The sequence below is a fragment of the Aspergillus lucknowensis genome (genome assembly GCF_044049455.1).
Source record: "Aspergillus lucknowensis strain CBS 449.75 chromosome Unknown BJX67scaffold_52, whole genome shotgun sequence".
NCBI lineage: Eukaryota > Fungi > Ascomycota > Eurotiomycetes > Eurotiales > Aspergillaceae > Aspergillus > Aspergillus lucknowensis.
This window is the reverse complement of record NW_027263596.1, coordinates 40,144-65,004: the sequence shown is the minus strand read 5'-3', so window position 1 is coordinate 65,004 and position 24,861 is coordinate 40,144. Positions and strand designations below refer to the sequence as shown.

General features: G+C 52.7%; 11 protein-coding genes across 11 annotated transcripts; 4 read left to right on the top strand and 7 right to left on the bottom strand.

Moving 5' to 3' along the window:
• Positions 1 to 5: 5 nt before the first annotated feature.
• On the bottom strand, positions 6 to 1,086 carry BJX67DRAFT_363859 (proteasome inhibitor PI31 family protein). Its single transcript, XM_071030121.1, has one exon. The coding sequence runs from the start codon at positions 942 to 944 to the stop codon at positions 156 to 158; it is 789 nt and encodes a 262-aa protein (XP_070882368.1). The 5' UTR covers positions 945 to 1,086; the 3' UTR covers positions 6 to 155.
• A 972-nt stretch (positions 1,087 to 2,058) lies between these two features.
• BJX67DRAFT_261123 (uncharacterized protein) lies at positions 2,059 to 4,087 on the top strand. The gene is made up of 6 exons (XM_071026340.1): positions 2,059 to 2,164; positions 2,212 to 2,571; positions 2,618 to 2,925; positions 2,973 to 3,106; positions 3,155 to 3,791; positions 3,843 to 4,087. Exons 1-6 carry the CDS (start codon positions 2,152 to 2,154, stop codon positions 3,888 to 3,890), a joined length of 1,500 nt encoding a protein of 499 aa, XP_070882367.1. The 5' UTR covers positions 2,059 to 2,151; the 3' UTR covers positions 3,891 to 4,087.
• A 197-nt stretch (positions 4,088 to 4,284) lies between these two features.
• BJX67DRAFT_390645 (sugar O-acetyltransferase) lies at positions 4,285 to 5,483 on the top strand (the record flags this gene model as incomplete). The annotated part of the gene is made up of 3 exons (XM_071034661.1): positions 4,285 to 4,445; positions 4,520 to 4,868; positions 4,982 to 5,483. 3 exons carry the CDS (start codon positions 4,285 to 4,287, stop codon positions 5,090 to 5,092), a joined length of 621 nt encoding a protein of 206 aa, XP_070882366.1. The 3' UTR covers positions 5,093 to 5,483.
• BJX67DRAFT_261175 (acyl-CoA dehydrogenase family protein) lies at positions 5,148 to 7,701 on the bottom strand. The gene is made up of 4 exons (XM_071026342.1): positions 6,458 to 7,701; positions 6,165 to 6,390; positions 5,722 to 6,090; positions 5,148 to 5,661 (listed from the first exon to the last, which is right to left on the bottom strand). The coding sequence occupies exons 1-4, from the start codon at positions 7,062 to 7,064 to the stop codon at positions 5,325 to 5,327; spliced, it is 1,539 nt and encodes a 512-aa protein (XP_070882365.1). The 5' UTR covers positions 7,065 to 7,701; the 3' UTR covers positions 5,148 to 5,324.
• Positions 7,299 to 10,267, bottom strand: rglB (polysaccharide lyase family 4 protein). Its single transcript, XM_071026339.1, has 4 exons — positions 9,011 to 10,267; positions 8,870 to 8,961; positions 8,797 to 8,811; positions 7,299 to 8,750 (listed from the first exon to the last, which is right to left on the bottom strand). Exons 1-4 carry the CDS (start codon positions 9,669 to 9,671, stop codon positions 7,533 to 7,535), a joined length of 1,986 nt encoding a protein of 661 aa, XP_070882364.1. The 5' UTR covers positions 9,672 to 10,267; the 3' UTR covers positions 7,299 to 7,532.
• On the bottom strand, positions 9,948 to 12,958 carry BJX67DRAFT_261129 (transcription factor domain-containing protein). Its single transcript, XM_071026341.1, has 7 exons — positions 12,777 to 12,958; positions 12,630 to 12,714; positions 12,469 to 12,571; positions 11,433 to 12,397; positions 10,970 to 11,383; positions 10,681 to 10,916; positions 9,948 to 10,612 (listed from the first exon to the last, which is right to left on the bottom strand). Exons 1-7 carry the CDS (start codon positions 12,907 to 12,909, stop codon positions 10,224 to 10,226), a joined length of 2,325 nt encoding a protein of 774 aa, XP_070882363.1. The 5' UTR covers positions 12,910 to 12,958; the 3' UTR covers positions 9,948 to 10,223.
• A 140-nt stretch (positions 12,959 to 13,098) lies between these two features.
• BJX67DRAFT_363821 (hydrophobin family protein) lies at positions 13,099 to 14,440 on the bottom strand. Its single transcript, XM_071030120.1, has 3 exons — positions 13,726 to 14,440; positions 13,587 to 13,663; positions 13,099 to 13,529 (listed from the first exon to the last, which is right to left on the bottom strand). The coding sequence occupies exons 1-3, from the start codon at positions 13,967 to 13,969 to the stop codon at positions 13,479 to 13,481; spliced, it is 372 nt and encodes a 123-aa protein (XP_070882362.1). The 5' UTR covers positions 13,970 to 14,440; the 3' UTR covers positions 13,099 to 13,478.
• Positions 14,441 to 15,111: 671 nt separating this feature from the next.
• Positions 15,112 to 16,944, bottom strand: BJX67DRAFT_384700 (glycoside hydrolase; the record flags this gene model as incomplete). Its single annotated transcript, XM_071033708.1, has 2 exons — positions 15,112 to 16,262; positions 16,329 to 16,944. The coding sequence occupies 2 exons, from the start codon at positions 16,942 to 16,944 to the stop codon at positions 15,112 to 15,114; spliced, it is 1,767 nt and encodes a 588-aa protein (XP_070882361.1).
• A 668-nt stretch (positions 16,945 to 17,612) lies between these two features.
• On the top strand, positions 17,613 to 19,617 carry BJX67DRAFT_374578 (general substrate transporter; the record flags this gene model as incomplete). The annotated part of the gene is made up of 3 exons (XM_071031571.1): positions 17,613 to 17,966; positions 18,017 to 19,130; positions 19,592 to 19,617. The coding sequence occupies 3 exons, from the start codon at positions 17,613 to 17,615 to the stop codon at positions 19,615 to 19,617; spliced, it is 1,494 nt and encodes a 497-aa protein (XP_070882360.1).
• On the top strand, positions 19,496 to 21,088 carry cyt19 (putative arsenic methyltransferase Cyt19). Its single transcript, XM_071026337.1, has 5 exons — positions 19,496 to 20,056; positions 20,142 to 20,246; positions 20,317 to 20,659; positions 20,725 to 20,868; positions 20,918 to 21,088. The coding sequence occupies exons 1-5, from the start codon at positions 19,853 to 19,855 to the stop codon at positions 20,947 to 20,949; spliced, it is 828 nt and encodes a 275-aa protein (XP_070882359.1). The 5' UTR covers positions 19,496 to 19,852; the 3' UTR covers positions 20,950 to 21,088.
• Positions 20,938 to 24,147, bottom strand: BJX67DRAFT_261036 (ferric reductase family protein). The gene is made up of 7 exons (XM_071026338.1): positions 23,377 to 24,147; positions 23,281 to 23,321; positions 22,932 to 23,234; positions 22,652 to 22,881; positions 22,546 to 22,598; positions 22,379 to 22,500; positions 20,938 to 22,328 (listed from the first exon to the last, which is right to left on the bottom strand). The coding sequence occupies exons 1-7, from the start codon at positions 23,803 to 23,805 to the stop codon at positions 21,143 to 21,145; spliced, it is 2,364 nt and encodes a 787-aa protein (XP_070882358.1). The 5' UTR covers positions 23,806 to 24,147; the 3' UTR covers positions 20,938 to 21,142.
• Positions 24,148 to 24,861: the final 714 nt, after the last annotated feature.

Genomic DNA, 24,861 nt, shown 5'->3' with positions numbered 1-24,861 from the left:
GTGAGTGATACTCGTACATCGTCATCTCATTAATTTCAATCGTAAATAATTATACATACGGGAACTCATTCATTCGTTTCATGAGATTTCAAAAAGCAAAACACCACATTATCGTCTCAATTTGTCGCTCTCGTAGCAAAGCCCAGTCGCGGAAGCTAAATGATGTCACCCCCAAATCCACCAAATCCCCCGAATCCGCTGCCAGGGCCGCCGGGGCCACCGCGATTTCGGCCGAACGGCGGGCCTTGCCCAGGGCCTACCGGATCATATCGTGATCCAGGCGGTGCTTGCGGATTATAGCCCCCACCTCTGCCGCCGCCGAAGAGGGGGTCATCGAACGTAGGGTGCATGCCACCACCCCCGCCACCGAGACCAGGGCCAACACCACCATGTATAGGGTCGTGCGGCCCCAAGCCAGCGGGGTACAAATCTCGTTCTCCTATGTTCAGCGGGTTTCGACCGCCAGGGGGAAAGCCTCGGGGCGGTCGCTGGATCTCGAATTCATCTTCAAAACCGGGCGGGGCAAAGTCTCCGGGAGGAACGGGTCGGCGAGGGGGGATTGCAAGGGGATCATCGAACGGATACGGGCGGGCCGGGGGTGGAAGATGCTCATCCCGGAGCGGATGACGACTGGGAGCTCCCTCAGGCCGTGTGTCGGTCGACGCCTGTGGGGAGGTCTCCTGCCCTTCCTTGTAGAGACCGGGCGCGAGTTTCTGGATAACATTGATCTTAAACAATGCAATCAGATCGGTTAAGCGATGGACTGATATGAATGTTTCGCTGAATGATGTTGTCAGATCCGCAGAAGACGACAGAGGTAAGGCCGACTCGGAGACGTAATCTCGCACGGGGACATCGAAAGAGGTTGTCCGATCGTCACCCAAGGCCAGAGCAAAAACAACAGCGTTATTTCCAAGGCGGCTGACTTTGAGAAGGTATTGCATCGACGACTGGGAGTGGGCATATCGAAAAGAGGCCGTGGTGCTCAAATTCCATTCTGAAGGGAGGCTCAGACTTTCGGACGAGCCTTCTTTGATGGCGAACTAACTGTTAGTATGAGCCCAGAATTTGGCGGCAATTGACGTACCGATAGTATGATCTTCACCGAGACCAACGAGCCTAAAGCCAACAGCTACCATGCAAGCGTGGCCGATGAGAGCGACGGCTTCGTACGGAGTCTTGAGGCTGAAGTCGGAGGCGTCATCAGGACGGAGCGCCCGAGCTGCAAGCCCCACCACGTTGTCGGCGCTCAAAGAATCTGTATTCCCAACCATTTTGGGTCTCCGCGATCAAGGCAAGTCAGCTAGGAAGTTGAACAGGGAACAGGTCGATGGAGGAAATTCGGATGAGTTGGGGATGAGAGATGGGCAACCTCAAAGCCTCGTTGCGCCTCGAATACCCCACAGATGGTCCGCATCATTTAGGCTCCGATCCCGCATCGTCAGCCACCACGTGATAACGCTAGCCTAGGAAGGTTAGCTCTTGTCAGCTGCCACCTGCAGCAGGAAAACAGTTTGCCAGTTTGGGACGAAGCTGACCCGCTTCCATCCAGACCAGACTTTCCACGATCAGATTGAAGCGGTTTGGGCGACCAGGCCCATTGAAATGACTGCTGCACAAGCTTCACCTGGCAGGAATACCGGGTATCCGCTCAACAATAGTTCCACGTACAACCCACTTTAAGCCATAGCTAGCGGCCACAGACGGTGAGATATACATTTGATGAACTGCACTGAAGAGCATGGTGTTGACAAGCGAAAACCAAAAACAGTTACAAATTTGTAACGAGGGTTGGCCACAACTTTCTGGTTCTCCAGTTGAGGGGCAATATTGGAAGAGTATTTTAGAGTGCAGAGTGCGGAGTGCAGGAGTTTCCAGGGCTGATGTCGGAACCTACCAACGGATTCATGGTCCCGCCTTCTCACGTGACGCGCTGGAGCCAACCCACTCTGACCCTCGTGCATTTGCTGGTGTTGTGTCTGGTCCGTTAACTTACCTTTATTTCTGAATAATGTTGTTCGGGAGAAGCTTTGGAGGACCCGGATTATTCAGGGAACTGGAAGGGATGTCTGGATGACAGGATCTCTCCCGCCAAACGCGATTTGCCCCCGCTCGACGGGCACGCTTGTGTAACAGAATCGATTCTGCAAAATGCCCCGAGCTGGTATGCAGCTTATAATTCGACCTGTTCGAGGCTAATAACGACCTTAGGCCCTGCCTGTATGACCTGCCGCGAAAAATGTCGAAAGTGTGATCGTGCTCGTCCTAGCTGTCAGCGATGTATCTCGAGAGGTCTGGAATGTCGAGGCTATCCGGACCAGTTCCGGTTTTGTGGCATTGCAAGTCGGGGAAAATGGAAGAATGCACGCATCCCGGCGAGCGACAATAATCAACTCCCACCAAGCCCACCTGATGAGCATGGAATTCCAAACGGAGCAACTACTCTTTCAGCCCCGCGAGGGTCCAAACGCATGGCGATTGATACTGTGCTGGCGAAGTCTGTCCCAGAATCTGGTGATGAAATCAAAACCATTCTGAGGTTGGGCCAAACCAAGACGCTTCTTCATCACTGTGAGTTTCGCAGCTTGGCTATATATTAGTTTCTAACGCTGTACAGATGACACCTTTATTTGCCCTCATCAACTTGCCGAAATTGGGGATGACAAAGATAACCCATACAGAGCCTATATTATCCCGCTCGCAAAGAAGCAAATTGGGCTCTTGTATGCGATTCTTGGATTGTCTGCTATTCATCTGGGAAAACTGACCGACAATACAACCCTGCATGAGACCACATCTGTTGAATACAGAGTAAAAGCGATCCGCGCATTGAGTGAGCAAATTCGGAAAAGCCAGAACACTTCACTATCAGAGGAAGAACAGGATGGTGTTTTTGGCACAATCCAGATATTGCTCTTACACGATGTAAGTGCCTGCGGGGCGGGAGTGAGGTAACACTAACCGGGTGATAGATCGCTGATTGTGGGATATCTGAACACGGAATTCATATTACCGGGGCAATGTCGGTATGCAAAAGCATATTGAATGCAGGTGGATTCAATGGCCGACGCCAGAGAGCCGTTTTCTTTATAGGAAACCTAGCTTGGTATGATAGCCCACAGCCCTTCATATTTTGCTGCTAACAATGCTGTAGGCTGGATATCATTCGCGCTTTTGCGGGAACAAGACGGCTTTGTTTTACCCAAGATATGCGTGAGATGGTGGCCAGCGCCAGCGGCCATAGATTCGAATTGGTCAATGGATGTCCTCGAGAGATCTTCCTTATTATCGGGCGAGTGCTGGATAAAGCAAAAGAGTACAAACTGGGTTGGACAACCGACGAAGATTTCCGGACTACACTATTATCCGCCAGACTCGAACTCTACTCGTGGGACCCGGAGAAGAAATCATACCCAAGCTCAGATCCACGCTGGCTGAGCGTAGCTGTTGCGTTTCAGTATGCTTGTATATTGCATGTACATCGCTTGCTGGATCCATCACGGCCCGCAAGCGGCCCGGAGATACAAGCTGCTGTGAGCAAGATTTTGGATGCGACCGCTGATATCCCAGCCGACTGTACCCTGATCGAGCTGCTGATCCTCCCATTGTTTCTGGCCGGGGCCGACTCCCTTTCTCCTCATTCCCAATATTATATCCTGGCAAGGTTCCGGGAGATAGAACGGCGCTCAGAGATGCGCAATCCGGTTCCAGCGGATCTGTTGAAGCAAGTGTGGGCTGCGCGCGCTGCTCAGGCTCCGGGCACTGAGGGGAACGTATCATGGAGGGATTTTGTAAGTTTCTACTCTGCCTCTAAATTCAGCCCGTCTAATGGTGATACACAGACATGTTTCCCGGAACTGCCACGACAACATGATTATCTCATCATATGAACTTTGTGACACGTGCGGAAGACTAGATCTAGCTTCCAACTTCGTTGGAGCAGCATAACGACATTCAATTACATTTCTATGGCACCAGCTTCTTGTTTCTGATTTCTCGGTCGCCATTTGAAGGACAGACCTTCGCCGCTCTGTTCCGAGTGATGTTCTCTGGATCTCGGTCGAGCCCTGGAGAGTGCCGCCACCTGCCTAATTGGGAAGTACAACCAGCGGCGGGGCTATGGGACTGAACCTTAATTTATCACAAATGCCAGCGAATACATGACCAAAGCGGCAACCAAGCAAATATTAGCGCTGATTAGAGGATTCTTCGAAGCCATAAAAGGCGAGACCCTCCTCCTCGCCTAGACTCGCAATCCCAACCTCTCTTCCCATACTAAGCACCATGGCGACATCAAAGGAATGGCGGAAGATGCTCAATGGAGAGCTATATTGGGCCTGGGACGCAGACCTCCAAGCGAATCGCGAGCGATGCAAAGAAGCGTGCAAGAAATTCAACGAGGCAGGCCCCGTATCTCGAAGGCGTCGCGTGGAACTATGGCGCGAGTAAGTGGACAAACTGAGCAATGGGAAAGCTATACTGTACGGGACAATTCCAAGCCTAATAATATCCATCCCAGTATCATCGGCGATACCCGCCCTCTTCCACCCGTGAACTCCGACCCGCAAGCCGACGAGGACTTATTCAAAGACACAGACCCCTTGGTCGACGGCCCAATCTCCGTCGACCACGGACTCAACTTTAAGGTCGGCAAGGGCACGTTCATCAACTTCGACCTCACCGTCCTCGACACTTGTCTCGTGACAATCGGCGAAAGAGTCCTGTTCGGTCCGCACGTGCGCATCTACGGTGCAACGCACCCCATGGACCCGGCTGTGCGACGTGGGCTCGAGGGCCCAGAGGCCGGAAAAGAGATTCATATCGAGGATGACGTGTGGGTTGGGGGTAGCGTTATTATCTTGGCTGGTGTGACTATCGGGAAGGGGAGTACTGTTGGGCCTGGGTCTGTTGTTACGAAGGTATGCGTGTCCGGATTTGCGATTGGGAACGATCCTTGGGGGTGTGGCTGACTAGGGAATAGGATGTCCCTCCGTTTCATTTTGTTGCGGGTAACCCGGCGCGGGTTATTCGGAAGATTGAATCTAGCATGGATCCGTTGCAGGCGAAGGAAGTGTCTGAGACCGCAACCTGATCGCTGTGGAATGGCGTGCGGGCACCTAGGGCGTGATAGGCATTTGGAGTATGACTTCTACAGAGAAGTCTGTATGGCTTGCTTTGAATATTTCACACAACTGGGAGAAAAGACAAGCCTCAAATAACGCACAAACTCTAGAAATGTACGTATCGATATATATCAACACAATAATAGAAAGAGATAGACGAAAACCCGCTACTCTACTAGGCCTCACAGATGTCTAAGGCATCTATAACATAGCCTTGGGGAAATTCTTCAACGCCTGCCTCACCCCCAAATCCGCCATAATCTCCTCAGTCCCGCCCAAAATCGCATCGAACTTGTACGTGCGATGGAACATCTCAACAACCCGCCCCATACCGGACTGCGTTAATCCACGTCCACCGAAGATGTTCATCGCCTCGGAGGCGATTTCGCCCGCGGAGCGCGTGACATGCGACTTTAGGAGACCGATCGGGCCGCCTAGGTTCTTGTTTTGCTCGGCGTAGGTCATGTTGCACATCTGGTAGGCGATGGACTCAAGCCAGGCTTGATTTGACTCGCAGAGAGAGATCATGCGGGCGAGTCTGGGGTATGTTAGCGTCCTGAACTGGATAGAGTTGGGTTGGTGTGGTGGGAGGATATACTTCTCACGGATAACGGGCTGGTCAACCAGTTTCTTCCCGAAAACGATGCGCTGGTTGCTCCATTTCAGGCACTCCTCTACAATGGTCATGCAGGCTCTTGTGACCGCGGAGACCAGCATGAAGCGCTCGTGGTTGAAGTTAGACATGATGACGATGAAACCCTTGTGTTCTTCTCCGAGGAGGTTCCCGACGGGGACCTTGACGTTGTTGAACTCGACGAAAGCTGTCCCAGCGGTAGTGGAGTAGGCGGTCTTGATGGATTTGGTCTCGACGCCCTCGCCGCGCGGGATGAGGAGCACGGAGAAGCCCTTTTCGGTTCGGCAGGCGGTTACAAAGTAGTCGGCCCACATGCCGTTTGTGATCCATTTCCTGGGTATGGGTTAGCTGAAAACTGCCGAGGGGTTTTTGGATTGCTGGAATTATGGGGGTGAGGGGAGAGGTACTTGGTGCCATTGACGATGTAGTGTTTCCCGTCGGGCGTTTTCTCAGCTGTTGTCCGGAGACCGGCGACATCACTACCAGCAAATGCTTCGGTGACGGCAAGACACATCTTCTTCTTGCCCGACAGGACCTCCTCGGTGACTCTTGCGCGGAGGGGCTCGTTGCGCAGCCACTGCTGGACGGCTGTTAAGCTGATAACCATACCAGCCATGTTACCGTCCTGGAAACCTGACCGCAATCGCCAAGTCAATAAGGTGAGTATGTTTAGAGTACGGGGTGGAGAGATATAACCCACCTCTGGCATTAGCTCTCACCAGCTCCTGCCCAACAATCACATCATGTAAATAGTCAAACTCCTCCCCGGAAACCACACCTCCTAGCAACTTCCTCCCATGCAAATGCTTGCCGGGGCCCAACCTCATCGCCAAAATATTCGTCTCAGCCATCTTATCAATCAATTCCTGCGAGATCCACGTCCCATCCTTCTCCTTCTGCTGCGCCTCGGGCGTCACATGCAGCGATGTAAACTCCCGCATCGCCCTCTGCAACCGCCGATGACTCTCATTGTAATAGGGGCTCTTGAATCCGGGCCGCAGCCACAGTGGCTCTGCATAAGGGACGGGACTTAAAGATGTGGGAGTCGGATTAATGACCTCCGGCTTTTCGCCCTCGATTGTCCCGATGCAGAGCTCATCGCGGTACTTCTCGAGGACTTCCTGGCGGTGGAGGTTGTAGAAGTCGATTGTTGCGTCCTTGCCGGCGACTTGGGCGAGGACGACGCTGCCGCCTGGATGGGCGTCTGCGAAGTCGGTTAGGTCGTAGACGCGGTGGTCGATGATACACCAGAGGGAGTCCTCGGTGGTGTGTTTGGACACCTCCTCGCGGGTGAAGGTTTTGGACATGGTGGGGGTGGATGTAGGGAGAGGGAGGAGGAGGACACCAAAGGTAAGAGGAGGAAAGAAGGCGAGAGAAGAGGATCTGACGAGGAGCTCCTTGCTTGTGGAGAGCTGCAGTGATACCCCAGGCCGACGGGGTGTGGCCAATTAGGGGCCGGCAATTAGTCGTTGGAAGCGGGGAGCCGAGGTCTTTCCTATTCGGGCTGTCGTCACTCCCGGAGTGATATCGATGCACGCGCGAAGGGGACGCATGTCTGCAGAAGGGGATTGGTGGCATTAGATGATATTAAATATAATATTGTTTGGATTCCTTTCTTGTACGCAGGGTACAAGTAGACATCTTCTGCCTACTCGGGGGTGCAACAACTGCCGCCGGCAGCATTTGTCGAAGAACCTCGGCCAAGACAAATGAGCGGAAACTGTTGATCAGTGATCAGAAATTTTCTATCCTCCTCAGATCCGAACCATGGTAATCTATTTCAGCTCCAGTCGCAGCGCATCATACTGTACATACACAGTGGTCGGCAGAACAGCAGTCTCGGTATTTGTCCCGTTGTAGGGCAGGTGCAGTGTCAACAAGTTCTCGCCAACCTTCAGCCAGTCGGTTGGGAACTCGAGGCGCGATCCCACCTGGTAACAGCTGACAGCCGACCGTACAATGCAGCTGCTCGACTGGTTGAAGCCAACGAGGAGCGTCAGAGGTTCCTCCTGGTCATTGATATAGCTCTCAAGAGGAAGATTAGTGTAAGGCTCTGTCGCATTGTACACATCTGTGTTCCCTGATGCTGCCTTGGCACCAGCGAGCTGGATGGTCAATGTGGCGGTCTTGCGCTTCTGGAGCTGCTTGTTGGTGAGGGGGAACCGAATCTTCCAGTCATACGTTGTGTTGTACTCGACATTCGGGTTATCGGGGGTCGGGCCATACACAGCCCAGTGAACTGTGTTGAAATCGATGCCAGGATCGCTCTTCCCGATTGTGTAGTCCACCCCGTTGGGGAAGTCCGACTGCCAGTCATAAGCGCCCCAGTAGATGAGGTACTCTGGAGGTTGCAGAGGGTGCGTGGTGTCGCGAGCCGACCCATGCCGGAACTCGCCAGACGACTTATCGGGGGTTCCAAGACGCCATACTTCAAGACCAGCGGACTCGGTGACCCATTCTTCTTCTAGGGAAGTCAATTTTCCCGCCTTGACTACAACACCATCGCGGGTAAAATCGCCAAAGATCTCGTCGGCGTATACGGTCAATCGGTATTTACCCTCCTTAACGTGCCCGATGTTGAAATGCCCTCTCTTATCAATCTCGGCCCAGTACTGGTGCGACGAAGGGACAACGGAGTTGTCCTGGAAATAGTGGCCGTCCACGGTCAAGATAGCAATCGGATTCTTGGCACCGCGAGGGAGCTTGATGGTGCCCTTGACGCTACCTCTCCTGCTCGAGGGGACGTAGCCGATGACATGCTTCGCAATGGAGTCATAGAAGTCCACGTTCCAATCCGGTGTAGCAAGCGCTCTAGCTTCGTTCCTGAGTTCTTCCAAAGAACCCGACTTCTTTCCCCCGTTGAAAAGGTAGAACTGCGGACCGAACGTACGGTCGAACCCATGAGTGATATTGGGAGTACCCTCACCGTGGTGATTAGAAACAATGTAATTGTAAACGATACCGTCAACCGTAAGATCGGAGTGGAGGGGTCCCTTTAGTGGTTAGTGACGAACATTCGAGAAGTAAATGAAGACGTACGCCGTAGTAAGTATCCTGTGGAGAAAAAAGTCAGAACAACATTGAGGATTCCTTAAACTCGCTCACTGCTAACCTTGGTATTCATCACCAACCACGCCCCGAATGTGGTCCCGTTTGAGGTCGAGCCGTCGGCGTACATCCCATGAACGTCATTATCGCGCCATTCTGAATGATTAGCTTCGTAAGAAGAGGTAGAGCTGTTTGGTATACTTACGATTGGAGAATGTATACTTGGTAAAATACTCAGAAAATTGCTTGTAGTAGGGGTCACTCGGAGTGTTGTTGAATCTCCAAGTCGCATCCTGAACGTCGATTTGTTGTTCAATCGCCTCATCGCTAGGCAGGGGTGCCGTTTGCAAGTCACTCGAGCTCAGATGGGTCCATAGGTCGGTGTTTGGACGAAGAAGCGTGCGGAACTCCTGCAGATTACGTAGGAACGGAGTGGTTTCATTGTAGTACGCTAGCCGACTGAACATATGGAAGCCCGTCTCGCCGTCGCGGAGGAACCAGTATTGCTGGAATTGCTGACCCGTCGGGATGTAGGTATCGTTCAAGATGATACCTGCGTATTCCGTACCAGACGAGTCCGTACCCTGCACCAGCTCCACTAGCGGATTGGTCGATCCAGCAGTGTAGAAGCCAGAGGGGATGCAATAACAATCTAGATACGGACCAATACCGGTAGATCCTGACCGCTCACCAAGGAGATCTTGACCGTCGAGGTACAAGTCGACCACACTACCTTGCTCTTTGTCAAAGATGGCCTTGAGTCGGTCGTTTTCAAGCGTAATGGAGGTGTCATCCTCTGCCGCAGTGAGGGCTGCACGGGCCGCTGTGGCCCACGCCACAAGACCAAGTGGAATACCGAGACGCATGTTTGCTTCCTGCCTGCGATCTTGGAGGCCTGGCCTCTCTTGTGCGGCACGTCTGACTTTTTGTACCCATTATTGCGGTGGTGGACAGAGCTCCACGTAAGCTGGGTTTCCGGGTTAAAAGAGCCCGAAGAACGGCAGAAGCTCGAAGCGAAGGCCCCGTAATTTCCGCGGCAAGGTTGGAGATCCATCAAGTCGGATATTTGAGTCAAGCATTCCCAATGCCGTTCATGGCGCCATCTCCACAGGGCTTCAAAAGATCCCGGCGGGAGAATGCGGGGAACTCCCCTGCCAAGTGAAATCCGGCCTTCCGTGTGGACGGAAAATCTATTCGGCCTTTGTTTATCCGACTTTCCGGAAATAACCTAGGCGAAGCTTTCCACGAAGTGTGGACACGGAGGGCTGGTGGTGAGAGCGTGGGTGTTGTCGCAGCTGGGATTTCGTTCCCTCATGAAATGTCCCCACACCCACATATGGCGTCTGTGCATCCTGGCATAGCCTGTGCTGATGACTCCAAAACGCAAGGATGAAACCCTTCCAAGCGCACGTTCAGGATCAATAGAGATGGCTCGGCACGCTGTTCAACCACGACATATCCTGGAAATCCGGTAAATCGAAACCGTCGAGGAAGATAGCATTCATTCCCTCGCCCAACGACATGTCCGCAGTTGTACCGAGTGGGGCCCCAATGCCTAGTCCAGCAGCAGTTATGTCGTTCTGAGGTTGTGGCTGATCGTTGGTCGTTGGAGGTTGGGAGACAACCTTCTGGTGAAGAATTTCAAGAGCGGCCACACACCGTCGTGCCGAACTACTGTAGGCTTGGTATTTTCGTAGGATGCCCAGCGCGTTTTCCCATGACTGCGTGATTGAAGTTTCGGTAACTTCTTTGAGAATGGCGGGGCATAGATGACTGGCTATTAAAACTGTTGCTGCGGTATACGCATCTATGGAGATTGGGTTGAATTAGCCCATGGGACCGTGCTCAGCGGGATACGGGAGGTTAAACGCTTACAAAGTATGTTATACCACCAGGCTGGTAAGGGGCCGGATGTTCCATCGGTGGGGATGTTTCTGTGGATTAATCCGATTACCTCCTGGGCGACTTTTACGCAGATAACTGAGCACTGCAATGCGACCCGCTGAGGGAAAGAGTCATGAACGGCGATTAGTGGATCCGAGACTATCTCACGGGCCGTGCAGTACTTGGACAGGACGGGGCGGAAGAGAAGCATTCGAACGTGCAAGAATCTATGAGGGAGAGGATTTAGTATAAATCTTCGCACATGGGGAGTCTAACGTACCTTGCCCGCAACACCACACTCTGACGGTAGAAGATGATGCTCTCGGATCCTGGTGAGGCGTCCCCACGGAGATGTGATGGCAGGCTGCGTGTCCATTTGGTAAGGGCGCGGTCGAGCTCGAAGATAGTGAATTCACCTTCCCTGGTCTCTTTATTGAAATAGAAATCATATATATCCTCTAGACTTTCCTCCGGGGCGGGTTTGTAAAGACTGAGCAAGACATCGTTTAGAATTTCGTAGAGTTCAAGCGATTTGGCGTAGAATGCCATCATTGATGGCCGATCCGCTGGTTGGATTGCTTCGGCGCCTGAGGCCGATGCGATATACTCCTCGTCAATAGTTGCTGGTAACGGAACTGAACCGCATGAGGCTTTCGAAATCATAGCAGGACGTCCAAATGTCATCGATATAACTCTGAGAATACTTTAGATAGGCACTGGGTATGGGTACGGCGTAGACGTACCTGTCCATTAAGACGCAGCCGTGCCAGATCTTGCGCGCCAACTGCTGCTCCTGAATAGTCTGGAGACGGGCGATAGTTTGCGGAAGGTGCAACCCCATGCTCTGTGCATTGCGAATAGCGAGGCCGGTTACGATCCAGCATTGGTGAGCTGAGTCAGTACTCTGCAGGTACTGCGCCATTAAGAGCAGGCACTGGATCAAAGCCGCTGACCCGGAGTCCCAGAGACTGAAATGTAGTAGATCCTTAGCGCGGGAGAAGAATGCAGCAGCGGAAGCTTCTCGCTCCTCGGGTGCTATGAAATCGGCCAGCTGACAAGCTAGTGCAAAGATGACATTCAGCGTACACATGAGCATATTCTCATCCGATTGTAATGACTCTCCTGTCCATATCTGTGTGTACTCTTTCCGAAGGTGGATGCTGTCGACGAGTGGGTAGAGAGGCAAAACGTAGTGCCAGTATACGTCCATAAGGCTATCTGCCGTTTTCCGCGGAGGCAAAACGTAGTTGTGAATGGAAGACTGTTTTTGCCTCTGAGGAGATAACAGACTTGAGGGTGGAGGCCCCCCTATAATGGAGTCTGAAATATGTCGGTTCGGAGAAGAGACTCTTTTATCTACCGCGGTCTTTATCTGACGCATAAAACTAGCTGCACTTGAGCTTCCGAAGAACCCCTGGCTTTGAAGTTCCTCTCCGACGGCGCCCATCATAGCATTCACACCGTCAGTGCCATGTTCTACCTGGCGGTGTGGCGCGTACTGTGGCTGGGTAGGGTGTACAGCTTGCACAGGCGTGTTTCCAGCATTGCTTCTTGGTGTTGCGTGACCGACATTGCGCATTGGAGTGAAAATAGTTGCATTGGTTGACGCTAGGCTGGTCCTATGCTCCTGCCGAGGATGGCGGGAAGGGTATGGCGTCGGCGTTGGCTCGTTTGTAAGAGGTCCCGGCTCATAAGGCGAGAGTGTTTGCTATCGAATACATTAGGCTTGTCGAAACAAATAATTTGTTGTCGAAGTTGATGGGTAGCAGGAGCACTGACAGCTGGATGGTTTGTTCTCTGGAGACTGTCGGACCCTGCGCCACTCCGGCCCTGGCCCGGACTTTCTAGATTCCTGATGCGGTTCTCCAAGCTCGTGATATAGCTTGCGCGTATAGATGTTAGCATTCAAAACTGGTCCATGGGAGTGTTTCCGTACTTACTTTCGGACTGCCCGTTTCTTCTCTGGCTCCCCAGTGTAGTTGCACCGTACACCATACTCCATTCGTTTTGCACATGGCCCACATACTGCATGGGAATTAGCCAGCCCTTCAACTTCGAGCTGTGGCTGAGAATGATGGAGAACACACCCGGTTGGATCCCATCGCATCGCACCTTCCGAGTTCGGCATTCGTCGCACGCAACGGCGATTTTGCGACGCTTTGGACGTCGACTTTCGGCACCTGCTTGGGAACCCGTCTGACGGGGTGATGCGTTATCCATGAGATCGATGGCAATTGCACGACAACCATCATTGCTGCTCGGAAACAGCATCGTTCGGAACGGACCTCGGGAGACCCGGAAGAAGAACGGAAATGTCTTGGCGTCTCGGGTGTGATTCCGAAGGAGCCTCAGGCAGCGATGTGCAGTGTGTTGCCGCCTCCCACTCCTTCCACCGTCAATCACTGAGGTCAACACCTTCGACCTTGCTGCTACCAGTCTTTTCCTGATCTGATTGAGCACTCTCCTCTTATAGAAACTAGCGAATCATTATGGCTCAGTTTCTCCGCCGATCCCGCGCCATTGAACGCAAAGTTAATACTGACAACTTGAGATTATCGTTGGTGAATATTATGTGCTATTAGGTACATTCAGCAGTATCTTGCTGAAATGATGTATACAAAAGGAGTGGTATGAATGCAAGACGAAACAACCCGCTATTCAGCAGAAAAGAGCGGAAAATTCCGCTTGGGAGGGCCACAAAGGCAGACCCTTCTTGCGTCAACCCATATCGACATCGAAAACGACGCCCTGGGAGACTCTAAATTGACCGAACTTGGCTCGACCTCCGCTTAAAGCAGGTTGAGGGGAAGACAAGGAATGGCAACACCAACGAGACCGCTCTAGAAACCGCAAATTAGTGGCGTATATGGAGGGGATTGAAAGGCACTGGGACTCACGGTATCCGTGTCGCCAACATCGCAGCATGCAACGTGGTTGTTGCACTGTCCACCGACGGTACCCTGGAGGGAGGCGACTGCGTGAGAATTAGCTACGACTTGGTTCTATCCCGGGTATCCACCGGTGCTTTGAACTTACGGGCGCCACATCCGCGGTACTTGCCAAGGACACCGTCGCTGAGAACATCGCTGTTCCCGAGAAGATCGAGGAGGGAGCTTTCCTCTTCCGCGGATACAACGGTGCCGTTGTCTAGCTCATTGCAGCAGCTGAGCTGGGCCTTGCCGCAAGAACTCTGGCTCTGTTCGATTTCGGTGCTAGAGGGAGCATGAGGTATGGCCAAGGCGGAGGCAGCGAAAAGGGCGGCAACGGCAAAGAACTTCATTTTGTAGTATGACTTTGGTGTGGAACGGTTGAATGTCAACGACAAGATTCTTTGAACAATGCGCTTCGATTGAAGGTAGTGGTTGGACTGTTGGTTCTGCTGGAGCTGATGGGATGGAAATTGCGAGGACTGAAGCCGTCTTTATACCCTTCTCCACGCCCCTTCTCTACTTCTGGCTCACCCAAACTTGGACCCGAAAGTTAGCCATTCTCTGAGGGTCCCGAGGTGAGCTGCTGGGCGAAGTGGAAAAACTTTTTCAGTGAGGGCCCTTGCATATACGCTCCAATGTTTCTTCTGACATGTCGAGAGGCTCGTTGGATACGGAAGTTACGGCAACAAAAACGCTCCAACCAATGCGAGGAATGAATATTTGGTGGATCAATACTCGGAAATCATCAAGCTAATAATGCAAAGTCACACTCAAATCTCCAATGGTGAGCACGTCTCCGCAGAGTAACCAGGCAAGATTGCCATCTGGGTTGAAGCGTAACCAAGGAGTCCAGTTTGAGTGACATATCACTTGCCATAGTGCTCCACTATTTTCCTCATACGGATTGGCACTATTTCTCCACTTGCTCCAGTGGCAAGGCGTATCTGTTATCCCCGTTCTGTGTTGACTCTAGTTTGCGCCTGTGGCGCACCCCCCAGGTAACGCGCAGTGGGTCAATGGAACCCCCCGGATCTCACTGTCTGCGTGCGAAGTGCGGCGTTAGCTTTCGCCGGCGTCTGTATCCCTCCCCCTTACTCGAGAGCAATTGCAACAAGACGGAAACGCTCGCATTTACGTCGAGGTATGGTTCAGGACCCTATTCCTCGCAGCGTAGTGTGGTCGCTGGTCAAATATCCCTCAAGATGACTGGCCTGAACTCATCGATTTTGATTGTTGAAGCAAAGACAGACGGTTACAAATCATTTTGTTGATGGTCTTCTGGTGTTCAGCCCCTCTGCCTTGTAAGCTGTGGAATGGTTACATAGTACATCGTCCTTGGACGTTTACGATATCTAGTTCAATCTGCTGCGCACCCTGGTAAGTGTAATCAGTTACAAACCACGCTAGCGTTACCCTGTTTTCTGATATATGTACAATCGTGAGCCAGGTGGCGTCAGATACAAAAAAGGAGACGGTCCCAATCAACACCGTTCTAAGGGGAGCAGGACCCATCGCCCTTCTCCAACACCAGAAGCGACAGAGCTCTAATGGGGAGTGGGAAATCAAGGGACACCGTGCCCTTCTTTGACACATGGACAGACTTTGGCGCTCCGAGGGTCGCCAGCTTACCTGCACGGACGAGCTCATGATACTGCTCCGGGGTTGGGTCTTGAGGAGAACCCATAGACAGCCACTTGGCATAGGAGTTGCTGTGATTATCATCCACGCGGTAGTGCGTCGCCGTTACCTTGCCATGCTTGTTCGAAAAAGTTGCAGGCAGACCTTCGACTTCCACGGAGACCTTAGCATCGGGAAAGTCCAGATTGTTGTCGTGATAGTGCCAGACAAAGACATAGAGAGCCTGCGCATCGTTGTCAAAAGTAGCAAGAGCCCCCACGTCGGCCTGATCGCCCCTAACGCCATCTGATAGGACCACATCTAAGGGAACCTGTCCAGAACTCTCGGCCTTGATACGATCACCGCTCAGCATCCCCCACATACGGTGGAAGTTGAGAACTGGCTTGTCGATTCCCTGGGTACTCAACACCCTATAGCCATCGAAGTACCCCGTCTCATTGGGCAAAATGGCGTTTTGCTCGTACTCAAACGCCCAAGTCAACGCTCCCTGGAGGTTAACACCGTGATTCGCGGCAAGGTCCATCGCTCGCGTGAATGACGCAGCGGAGTACGCGCCGTACAATAAGCCATTGCGGTACCCATACGCGGAGGAGGTACACGCCGCGCAACTGTCGGGGTCATACTCGCCCATGATGATCGGCGTATCCTTGTACTGCGGGAAAGAAGCCACGACGCTGAAGGCCCCGTCGACTTCCTGCAGCTGTGTCGAGACATTCATTTGGACGAATCCGTCGCTCGCACCATCCTCGACAACGTCGCCGGCAGAATTGACGAACAGTGGTGCGCCCTTGGAATGGAATGATATGAAATCGAGTGGTGTTCCTTCCTCGCCAGTGGCATAGTTGGTGCCGTGGGCGCAGTGCTCGAGGAAGTCGCCGAGGTAGGAGTCGTCGGCACCACCGGCTAGGTCAGGGCCACCGACGCGAGCGGTGGGGAGGGCCTTCAGGACTGAGTTTATGGCATAGTCGTGGAGCTTGTAGAAGCCCTTGGTCGTGCCGTTCCAATCTGTCTTGCGTTAATTGACCCCGGACCGGACGGGGATTGCCAACTGGTGGAGGACTGCACACGTACAGGGGATATTCGGCTCGTTCCAAACCTCAAAGTACCATTCGTTGACCTCGTCTACACCATAACGATCGACCAGGTGCGTAGCCAGCTTATACACCAGCTCGCCCCAGCGTTCATAGCTCTTCGGAGGGTGCGACCACCCGGTATAGATATTATCGGCGCCAGCCTCGGGGTCAAAGTCAAAGAAGTACGGATCCGGGTCAACCGCCAGGGCCTTGGGCATGAAACCGATCTCAAGATACGGCTTGACGTTCCCCGCGAGGTAGTGGTCGAAGATGTCGTCGATGATGGTGAAGTTGTATGTGGGATTTCCGTTGTCGTCAACCGTGTAGGCGTTTGTGCTTCCCCATTTCAGTCCTGGGACGCCAACGAGGCCGGGCTCGCCGGTAGTGAGCAGATTATGCGTGCGGAAGAAGGTTTGGTCCTTTCCGATGTCTCCGAGCTCCCTGAGCAGGGCAGATCCGCGAGGGTAGTAGGCGTAGTTCGGTTCGTCGCAGCCGTAGAAGCGGTGGATAGGAGTCCAGGGCCCAAGGCTGGAGGAGGCATCGACTGAGATGGACACTTGGTGCCCTAGGGCTGTGGCCACGAGACTTGTGGCAGCAAGAACGCTGAGAGTCATGTTGAGGTTTTGGATGCGTAGTAGGAGATGCTTGAGCTGACTGACAGCTTCAATGGTATCGGACAACCGCCGCCTTTATACGATGTCATGGCCTCCAATTGCTTACCCCAAATGACGATCCCATCGCCTCTGAGGAGAGGAGATTCTCCCGGGTAAATTGCATGGTTAATTGACGACAATTCGATCTCCAAATGCTCTCTCCAATGAACCAAACTTATTTATCTCCCCGGCTGAACTTTGGAGTTGCTCCGAGCCTATGATACAAGGCACTGATCAACCATTTATCCTGACTTCGATGTAAGTGGGCATCTTCAGTGTTGCTCCTCTCTCACTAAGTCCTGCTAGCTTCGAGAAGCCCCCATGCGCTCAGAGCATCGGTGCATTGCCGAGAGCTGCGCGGAGTTAATGCATCCACGATGGCCATCGACACCTGGGGAAATCGAGCCCAGCATGCGGGGATCGGGCCATCTGCGATCAATCGGCAGGTCGCCGAGTGTCTGACAAGGATCTGGGGAAGTGGAGGAAGCCAAGGGGCTACAAAAACTAAGCATGCGCCTGTGGAAAGGTACCGAGCGGGGGCTTCGTCACTCAAAACCAGGGACTGCACTTGGGACCTGGACTTTATATTTGTCGGATTCTTCGCCTATCGCCCCTACTTTGTCGAAGAAATGAAGCCGGGCGTCTACCAGTTTCTTATCGGCTGCTTTGCCTCGCTCGGATCGGTGCTATTTGGCTATGATCTCGGCGTCATTGCGGAAGCTGTAGCGTCATCGTCATTCAAGGAGCGATTTCTTCAATCCGATGCCGATGCTCGCAGTGGCACGGTCGTCGCCCTCTTCACCGGAGGGTGTTTTGTCGGTTCCTTCGCAGCGGGCTTCGCTGATCGCCTGGGTCGTCGCGGCACAATCCTACTCGCCTGTGGAGTTTTCACCGTAGGTGGCGTAATTCAGACAGCCGGTGTGGACATATCGATGCTTTACATAGGGAGACTCCTCGCGGGAATTGGCGTTGGTCTTCTCACGGTTGGTTTCCCCTTCCTACCCTCTTAGCTCTTGACGCTTATCATGTGCAGATGGTTGTTCCCATATACCAAGCGGAGATCAGTCACCGGCGTATCAGAGGGAGGATCACCAGCTTGCAACAGTTATTCGACGCAGTGGGCCAGATATTAGCGACTTGGATCTGCTACGGGTGCTACGTTGTCTGGGACAAGGAGAAGAATAGTGCAGAGTGGCGTGTCCCTCTTGGGATCCAGATCGTCCCGGCAATCTTCCTCGCATCCTTTGTGTACATGATTCCCGAAAGCCCACGGTGGCTCTGTGATCATGATCAGTGGGAAAGGGGGCTGGAGACTCTGGCACAGCTCCATGCGCATGGAGATATCCACGACCCGTACGTGATCGCTGAGTATAATCTCATCGAGGCACACATCCGACAGGAGCATACCCATAGACGGAAGACTTATTTCGATCTCTTCAAGGACTGGCCGAATATTCGACGTACGATCCTGGTCATGGCTGCGCAGGCTAGTACACAAATGACAGGAGTCAGCGCCATCCGATACTTCTCGCCGCAGATATTCGCGCAGATCGGTATCCCCACGGCCACCACGCTGCTTCTCACGGGGGTTCAAGCTATTATCGCCTTCCTGGGTACGTCGATTTGTATTCTGGTCATCGACTCCATTGGACGGCGACCATTACAGATTGGAGGAAACATGCTTATGGCGTGTACCTTCGCCGTAAACTGCGCGCTGATCAAAGTGTTCCCTCCCACGTCAACCAGCACCCCGGCCCATTGGACCTTTGTTGCGATGACATGGTTCTTCAGCTTCATCTTCTTCATCACCAGCGGCCCGCTATCGTGGGCCCTGCCCGTCGAGTTCTTCGGCACGGCCCTGCGCTCGAAAGGCGTAGCGGTGGGCGCGATGACCTCGTTCGCCTTTAACACGATGATCGGCCAAGTGACACCAATTGCTATTTCGTCAATTGGATGGCGATACTACCTCATTTTCATTATCACAAACACCACGAATGCGATCTTTTTCTGGGCGTTCCTTCCCGAGACCAAGGGGCTCAACTTGGAGGATATGGATGAGCTTTTCTTCACCTCCAAGTTGTTTGTCCCGGGCAGTAGCTGGACTCCTACATCGCATGTAGATGCGGATGCCAAGAAGATCGCTACTGGTGAGAAGGGCGCTCCTGTGGGCATGACCAACACGGAATCACGAGTCGGGGCAGAGGATTGACGATTGGAAAAGGCGTTTGTTCGATACCACTTTTTCGTACGGTTCAAGGCTGTTCTGGTGGGCGATTATTGACCATCCAGTGTGGGGACGCTCATAAATCTGTCCGTATATTATCGGGAGGTCTAGCCATCAGAGAAAGGAGCCATACTGAAATGGTTCATGATCATGAAGAAGCTACTAGTAGCTACCTGCCGACCTTAAGGTGGGTGTTGTGGGTTACCGTACGGCTAGGGTCACCTGACCGCCTCCAACATATATTCTACAACGCACACTTTCTGCACTCAATTGATTTTCAGCCTTGGACTTGATCCCAACGTATGAGTATGTGGTGCTGGACAGGACGGGGATAATGCGGATTTAGCAAACTCGTAATATACTATGTCTGCAAGAAATATATAGAGCCATCAGAGATATTCTACTCGTAGAAGCAGCTGCCCTCGGTAAGTGGTGACATACCACCAGCACGGCTGCCAAATCAGCGAACAAACCCAGCCCTCTTCCGTCCCATGCTTTGTAATCACTTCGAACTCATCGTCTTTCTTTCTCGACGAGGGACATAAATACGTCAACATTGTCGAAAGCGAGACTGGTCCATGTGTTGCCTCCACCCCGCTCCTCTTCCTCCCTTTCACAACCACTTCCCTCAACAAACTCCGCAAGATGACCGAGAATATCTACGAACACGTGCAATCCCGATACGGTGATATGGCCAGACAAGCCCACGCCCCCAGCACACAACACGACGGCGAAGAGGCCATTGCAACGGCCTTCGGCTACTCCGCTGGAGATCTCCATTCTCTCCCGGATAACGCAAATCTCGGGCTGAGCTGCGGCAATCCAGTGGCGCACGCGAATATAAAGGAGGTAGGTATGCTGCCGACATAGGATCGATCATACATACCAAAGTCATATTACATTATTCCGGGATGAAGTCTAACCATCGACCTAGGGCGAGACGATCGTCGATCTCGGTAGTGGTGGCGGGATCGACGTCTTCCTCGCCGCTCGCAAAGTTGGACCGAGTGGGCGGGCTATAGGTGTTGATATGACGGAGGTCTGATTTCCTTTTTCTTCACGGTCGAAAGACCAAACTAAGTTAACTAATAACTATGCGAGATATACAGGAAATGATCTCCCTCGCAACGCGCAACGCAAAAACCTCTGGCCTCCCCAATGCATCCTTCATCAAGTCCCCCATAACATCCATCCCGCTCCCTGATTCCAGCGTCGACTGCATCATCAGCAACTGCGTGATCAACCTAGTCCCCGCGGGAGACAAGCCGCTCGTATTTCGCGAGATTGCGCGGCTCCTGAAGCCCGGCGGACGGGTTGCGATTAGCGATATCCTTGCGAAGCGGGACCTTCCGCAGTCTATTGTGAGCAATATGGCGCTTTATGTGGGCTGTATTGCCGGTGCGGCGAGGGTCGCGGAGTATGAGCGGTTTCTTGGTGATGCTGGGTTCAAGGGTTTGTTTGTTCCTTCTCTGTCTGCTCATCTGAACTGGTGGACGGAGAGTGCTGACGAGGGGCAGATGTGTTGATTGTTGATACGAAGGCGGATCTAAATATGTATCAGCAGTCATGTTACTTGGGTCGGAGTAGTTGCTGCGGTTCTAAGGGGTCTGTCGGATCTCCTGGTAATGAGTTTGCTGATGTTGACTTTAATGAGTGGGCTGGTGAGTTTCTCTCCAAGAAACCTATGGCGGGGGCTAATCGATTATCAAGGCTCGTACCAGATTTACGCTGTGAAGAATTAGCCTAGAGGGAGTATGTGAACCAATGGCATAATACGTCCTTTGGATGTCTTGTCGTGTCGAATGGATTCTTATATCGCAGGATATGTATTCTCTATATCCCATAATATATGTACGTCTAATGCTGTGCTCCGTGTTATATACGGTCGGAGGAAGGGTAAAATGTGCATAAAATATCTCCAGAAGATACGCCACGTCACCAACTAAACGACTCCTCCACATAATGAATCGAGTACCCCTGCCGCAAGGCCCCGTAAACAGCACCCCTCGCCTCATCCGCCAAAGCGCGCGGTCCACAAACAAGAACAGCAGCAGAGGAATCGCTAGCCCGTGCTTCATGCGCAAAGGCCACAATCCGTTTCGCGAGATTGGGTCGGCCTTCGATGATGTCGACCTCTTTGTCGGGATTCCCTGTCGTCGTCGTCGTTGGAAATTCAAGATCAGGTACGTGTGCGCCTCGTTGTTGTTGCCGTTGCCATGGGCCCGGTGGCGAAGTCGAATAGAACGACGCGCGAAAGTCATCCCGGCCCAGCGTCGCGCTTAACTCTCTCGACGCGAGCTGGGAGATAAAGGCCGGTTGGCGAGTTACCCAGATTAGCTGCAGATCCTGTGTGCGTGTTTTGGCGTGATATCCGTCTTCGTCTTCGTCTCCGTCTCCGTCGCCACGGGTTCCGCTAGAAGACCGAGCGATGTGGTCGTTGATATACGGGACTGCGGACGCGATACCCGTCCCACCTGCGATTAGGAGCACGGAGTCGAAGCTCCGGAGTGGTGACTCGTGTCCGTAGGGTCCTTCAAGGAGGATAGTTACATCGCTCGTCCGATCGGGGGAGTGCAGGCATTTGCGGCGGAGATGGCGTGTCCAGCCGTTGTATGGGCGGATCCAGAAGATGAGTTTTAGGTCTCGGGGGGTTGGGTATGATGATTGGGTCTCGGTGGTTCGACTACGCGTGCGCGAGGACGAAGAAGAGTCGTCTGAAAGGAGAGGGATCTGGGTGACGTCGAGCTGCTCGGTGTCTTTTGTGGCGAACGCTGGAGGAGAAGAGGATCCGCCGCGTCCAATTTCGTATGACCACGACCCTAGCGTGAATGGGTGACTTTCCCATCCTGTGAGTCGGAAGGGTTGGGAGAGGAAGTAGTACTGTCCTGGTCGAGGACGGAGTGATGGTGAACCGGGGACGACTTCAAGTCGTATAAGATCTGCGGCTTTGTCGTAGATCGCGATGCTGGAGGTGCATTGGAGTTGGGATTGTGGGCTCATTCGGACGTGGACGTTGCAGTGTACCATGCGAACGAGACGAAGGATCCTGTCAAACGCCCATATCGCGAGTGGTAGCCAGAGGTAGAACCAGTACTCGTGGCCGGGAAAGATGAGGGTGTGGCTTGAAGATGTTAGTTAGCGTGGGAAAAAAGGACCGGTGGGAGTACCGACTAGAAGCATCCGACAATGAGGATGATTGAGAAGGCGATATGTATAACGAGAAACGTTTCGTACGCTCGATGACGGAACCAATTTACCGCGGGTGGTAGGATCAGAACCATCACGACCGTGGCCTGTGCCGGTTAGCGCTTTACAATACAAGTTGAGACGGGACATACTAGAGTTCCCCACAGGAGATATGGTTGAGTCAGTTCACTCCACACATCGTTCTCTAGGAATACTTTGTTAGAGCCTCTTTCATAACTAACTAGGAATTTGATATACCGCGGAAGAACAAGACGAGGTACAACACCGTGTGAACAGCAGCCTGGATAGTGGCAATCCAAGCCACATGCCGGTGGAAGATATTGAAAGTAGCGAAATTCCAACCCGTTGCCCAGGCGCATATGTTATTGCGACCTGCGAAGAGCCAGAGGACGGGGAGATTGGCGAATGATAGGATTCCGGTTCGGTCTGCGGCGTAGCGGATGAGCTGTGTCGATGGCTCTGGCCAGCTAGGGTGCATTAGCGCGGCATGGACAGGGAAGAGAGTGTTCCGACGCACTAGATATTTTCAGGGAAGATCCGGTAGCTCAAGATGCAGGCGACGGTACTTAGTACCCAGAAGCCGAGCGTAACGATGGCCTCACCGCGGTTTGAGAATGTCCAGCAGAAGAATTCTCGGCCGTGGGAGGGAATCGTGGTAGAGACGACGAAATGTGTCTGCACCTGGTGATGGATCTGCTGAAGGGGTTGTCGTGATGACGGTGGCGAGAGGTGATCATGGCGAAAATAGAGCAGTTGTTGGGCCAAGCGGTATAGCATTCCCACGCCCAAGATACAAGCCCAGTAGAGGTATCCGGCATATCTAGAGGAGGTGAGAGAAGCCAAGTCTGCAGTGCGAATGATCATACCCATATGCATAATGCATCCAGCTCTCATATGCCCAAGTATCCTGAGGACGATACAAGTTAGATTTGGCACGCAAGAGTCGAAGATAGAACACTCACGATTGTTCGGAAAACGCGGTCATAATGAGGGCGTGTGATTAGGACAGGAACGTCGAAGGGCTCGGTTTCGGGCACCTCGAGGTAATGAACAGCGCGCATGCGGCTAATCGCGTCCGTCGTGAGGTTTTCAGCTAGCTGCTGCCTTGGGATTAGGTGGAACCCAAACTCCATGCAGAGAGTCTCTAGCTGAGAGATACCAGCGGAGCGTTCATCGGGTTGACACAAGACCTCCGAAGAGGCGTACGTTGACGTGACCTTAAGTGAATCTTCGCATTGTGTCTCATAAAAGTCGTTCGATGGCGCTGTCGTGAAAGCAATATAGTTGTAGGCCGTGTAAACCGCAGTAAAGCAACGCTCGTTGGGTGGGATGATCTTGGAAGATGAGAGAGAAGCATGCGCGATCAGAGAGAGACAGGTCCGCAAGCGCATGGTGGGAGGTGATTGTGGTTAGAATGAATGTGGGACAGCGAGTGAAGATTAACCGTGGGACATGGCGACGAGAAACAAGTTGTCAGCCAGAATAGCTCTTCACTAGGAAGGGTTGACCCTTTTTAGTGGAGTTGCGATTTCCCACACAAGTCTCGTGTCGCCCTCGGGCCCACCGCGGACAGGAAAGGACCAGAGTCACAGCCGCTGAGGAGAAAGCTGGGGTTGGGCTGGAAGAAACAGAATGGGAGAGACCAACGCTTAGGTACGGGGAAGAGTAGCCGAAGAGGAGGCGAGAGAGAGAACTGGTGATCGCCGGGCCCCTGGGTGTTGTGGGGAGAATTTTTATCTGATCGCGAAAAGGCAAGAAAATTGGAGACGCTTCGGATTTGGGTGATCCGGATCTAATCTGATCAACGGTCCCATCAGATAACCACCGTGGCCAATTGGCATCGCAGTAACGGTGCCCACCTTCCCTTTGTGGGACGTTCGTAATTGGTTGAGGGAATCGCTCAAGGGATGGTTTTTAATAGTATTGCGATCGTCTTCCGATAGGGAAGCCATTTCTGAAGACGAAAAGGAAGTTGAAACCTGGAGTGAGATGAGAGTTGTCAGTTATCGACTCCTAAAGATCGCTGTATTCGCTATCGAGACCTGGACCTTCCCTTTATGGGCCGGTCGCAGGCTGCATGTGACATTCTCAGTCTTCTTAAGGTTGGAGACGGCGACCTTGCAAGCTCACAAAGACAGTTTCCAGGCAGGATCCTTTGGACTAACGCCATGTAACATCCACTCAAGGGCCCTCTGTGTTTTTCTCAAGTAGTCTTTCTGACAATCCAGGTATTCAACATCGCGTTCGTAGTGTTTGTGATAATGAAAATGATATAGGATCATCCAAGCGAAGGTACCGTATAATGTGGCGTAAGGCAAGGGGTATATGTCTCCAACCGTCAACCGGATTGGAGCAGACGGTCTTGCGGGGCGACTATGGCTCAAGACATATCGCAAGTATTATTGTTGCAAATCACTAACCTCGTCAGGGTTGCGGAGTCTAAACGG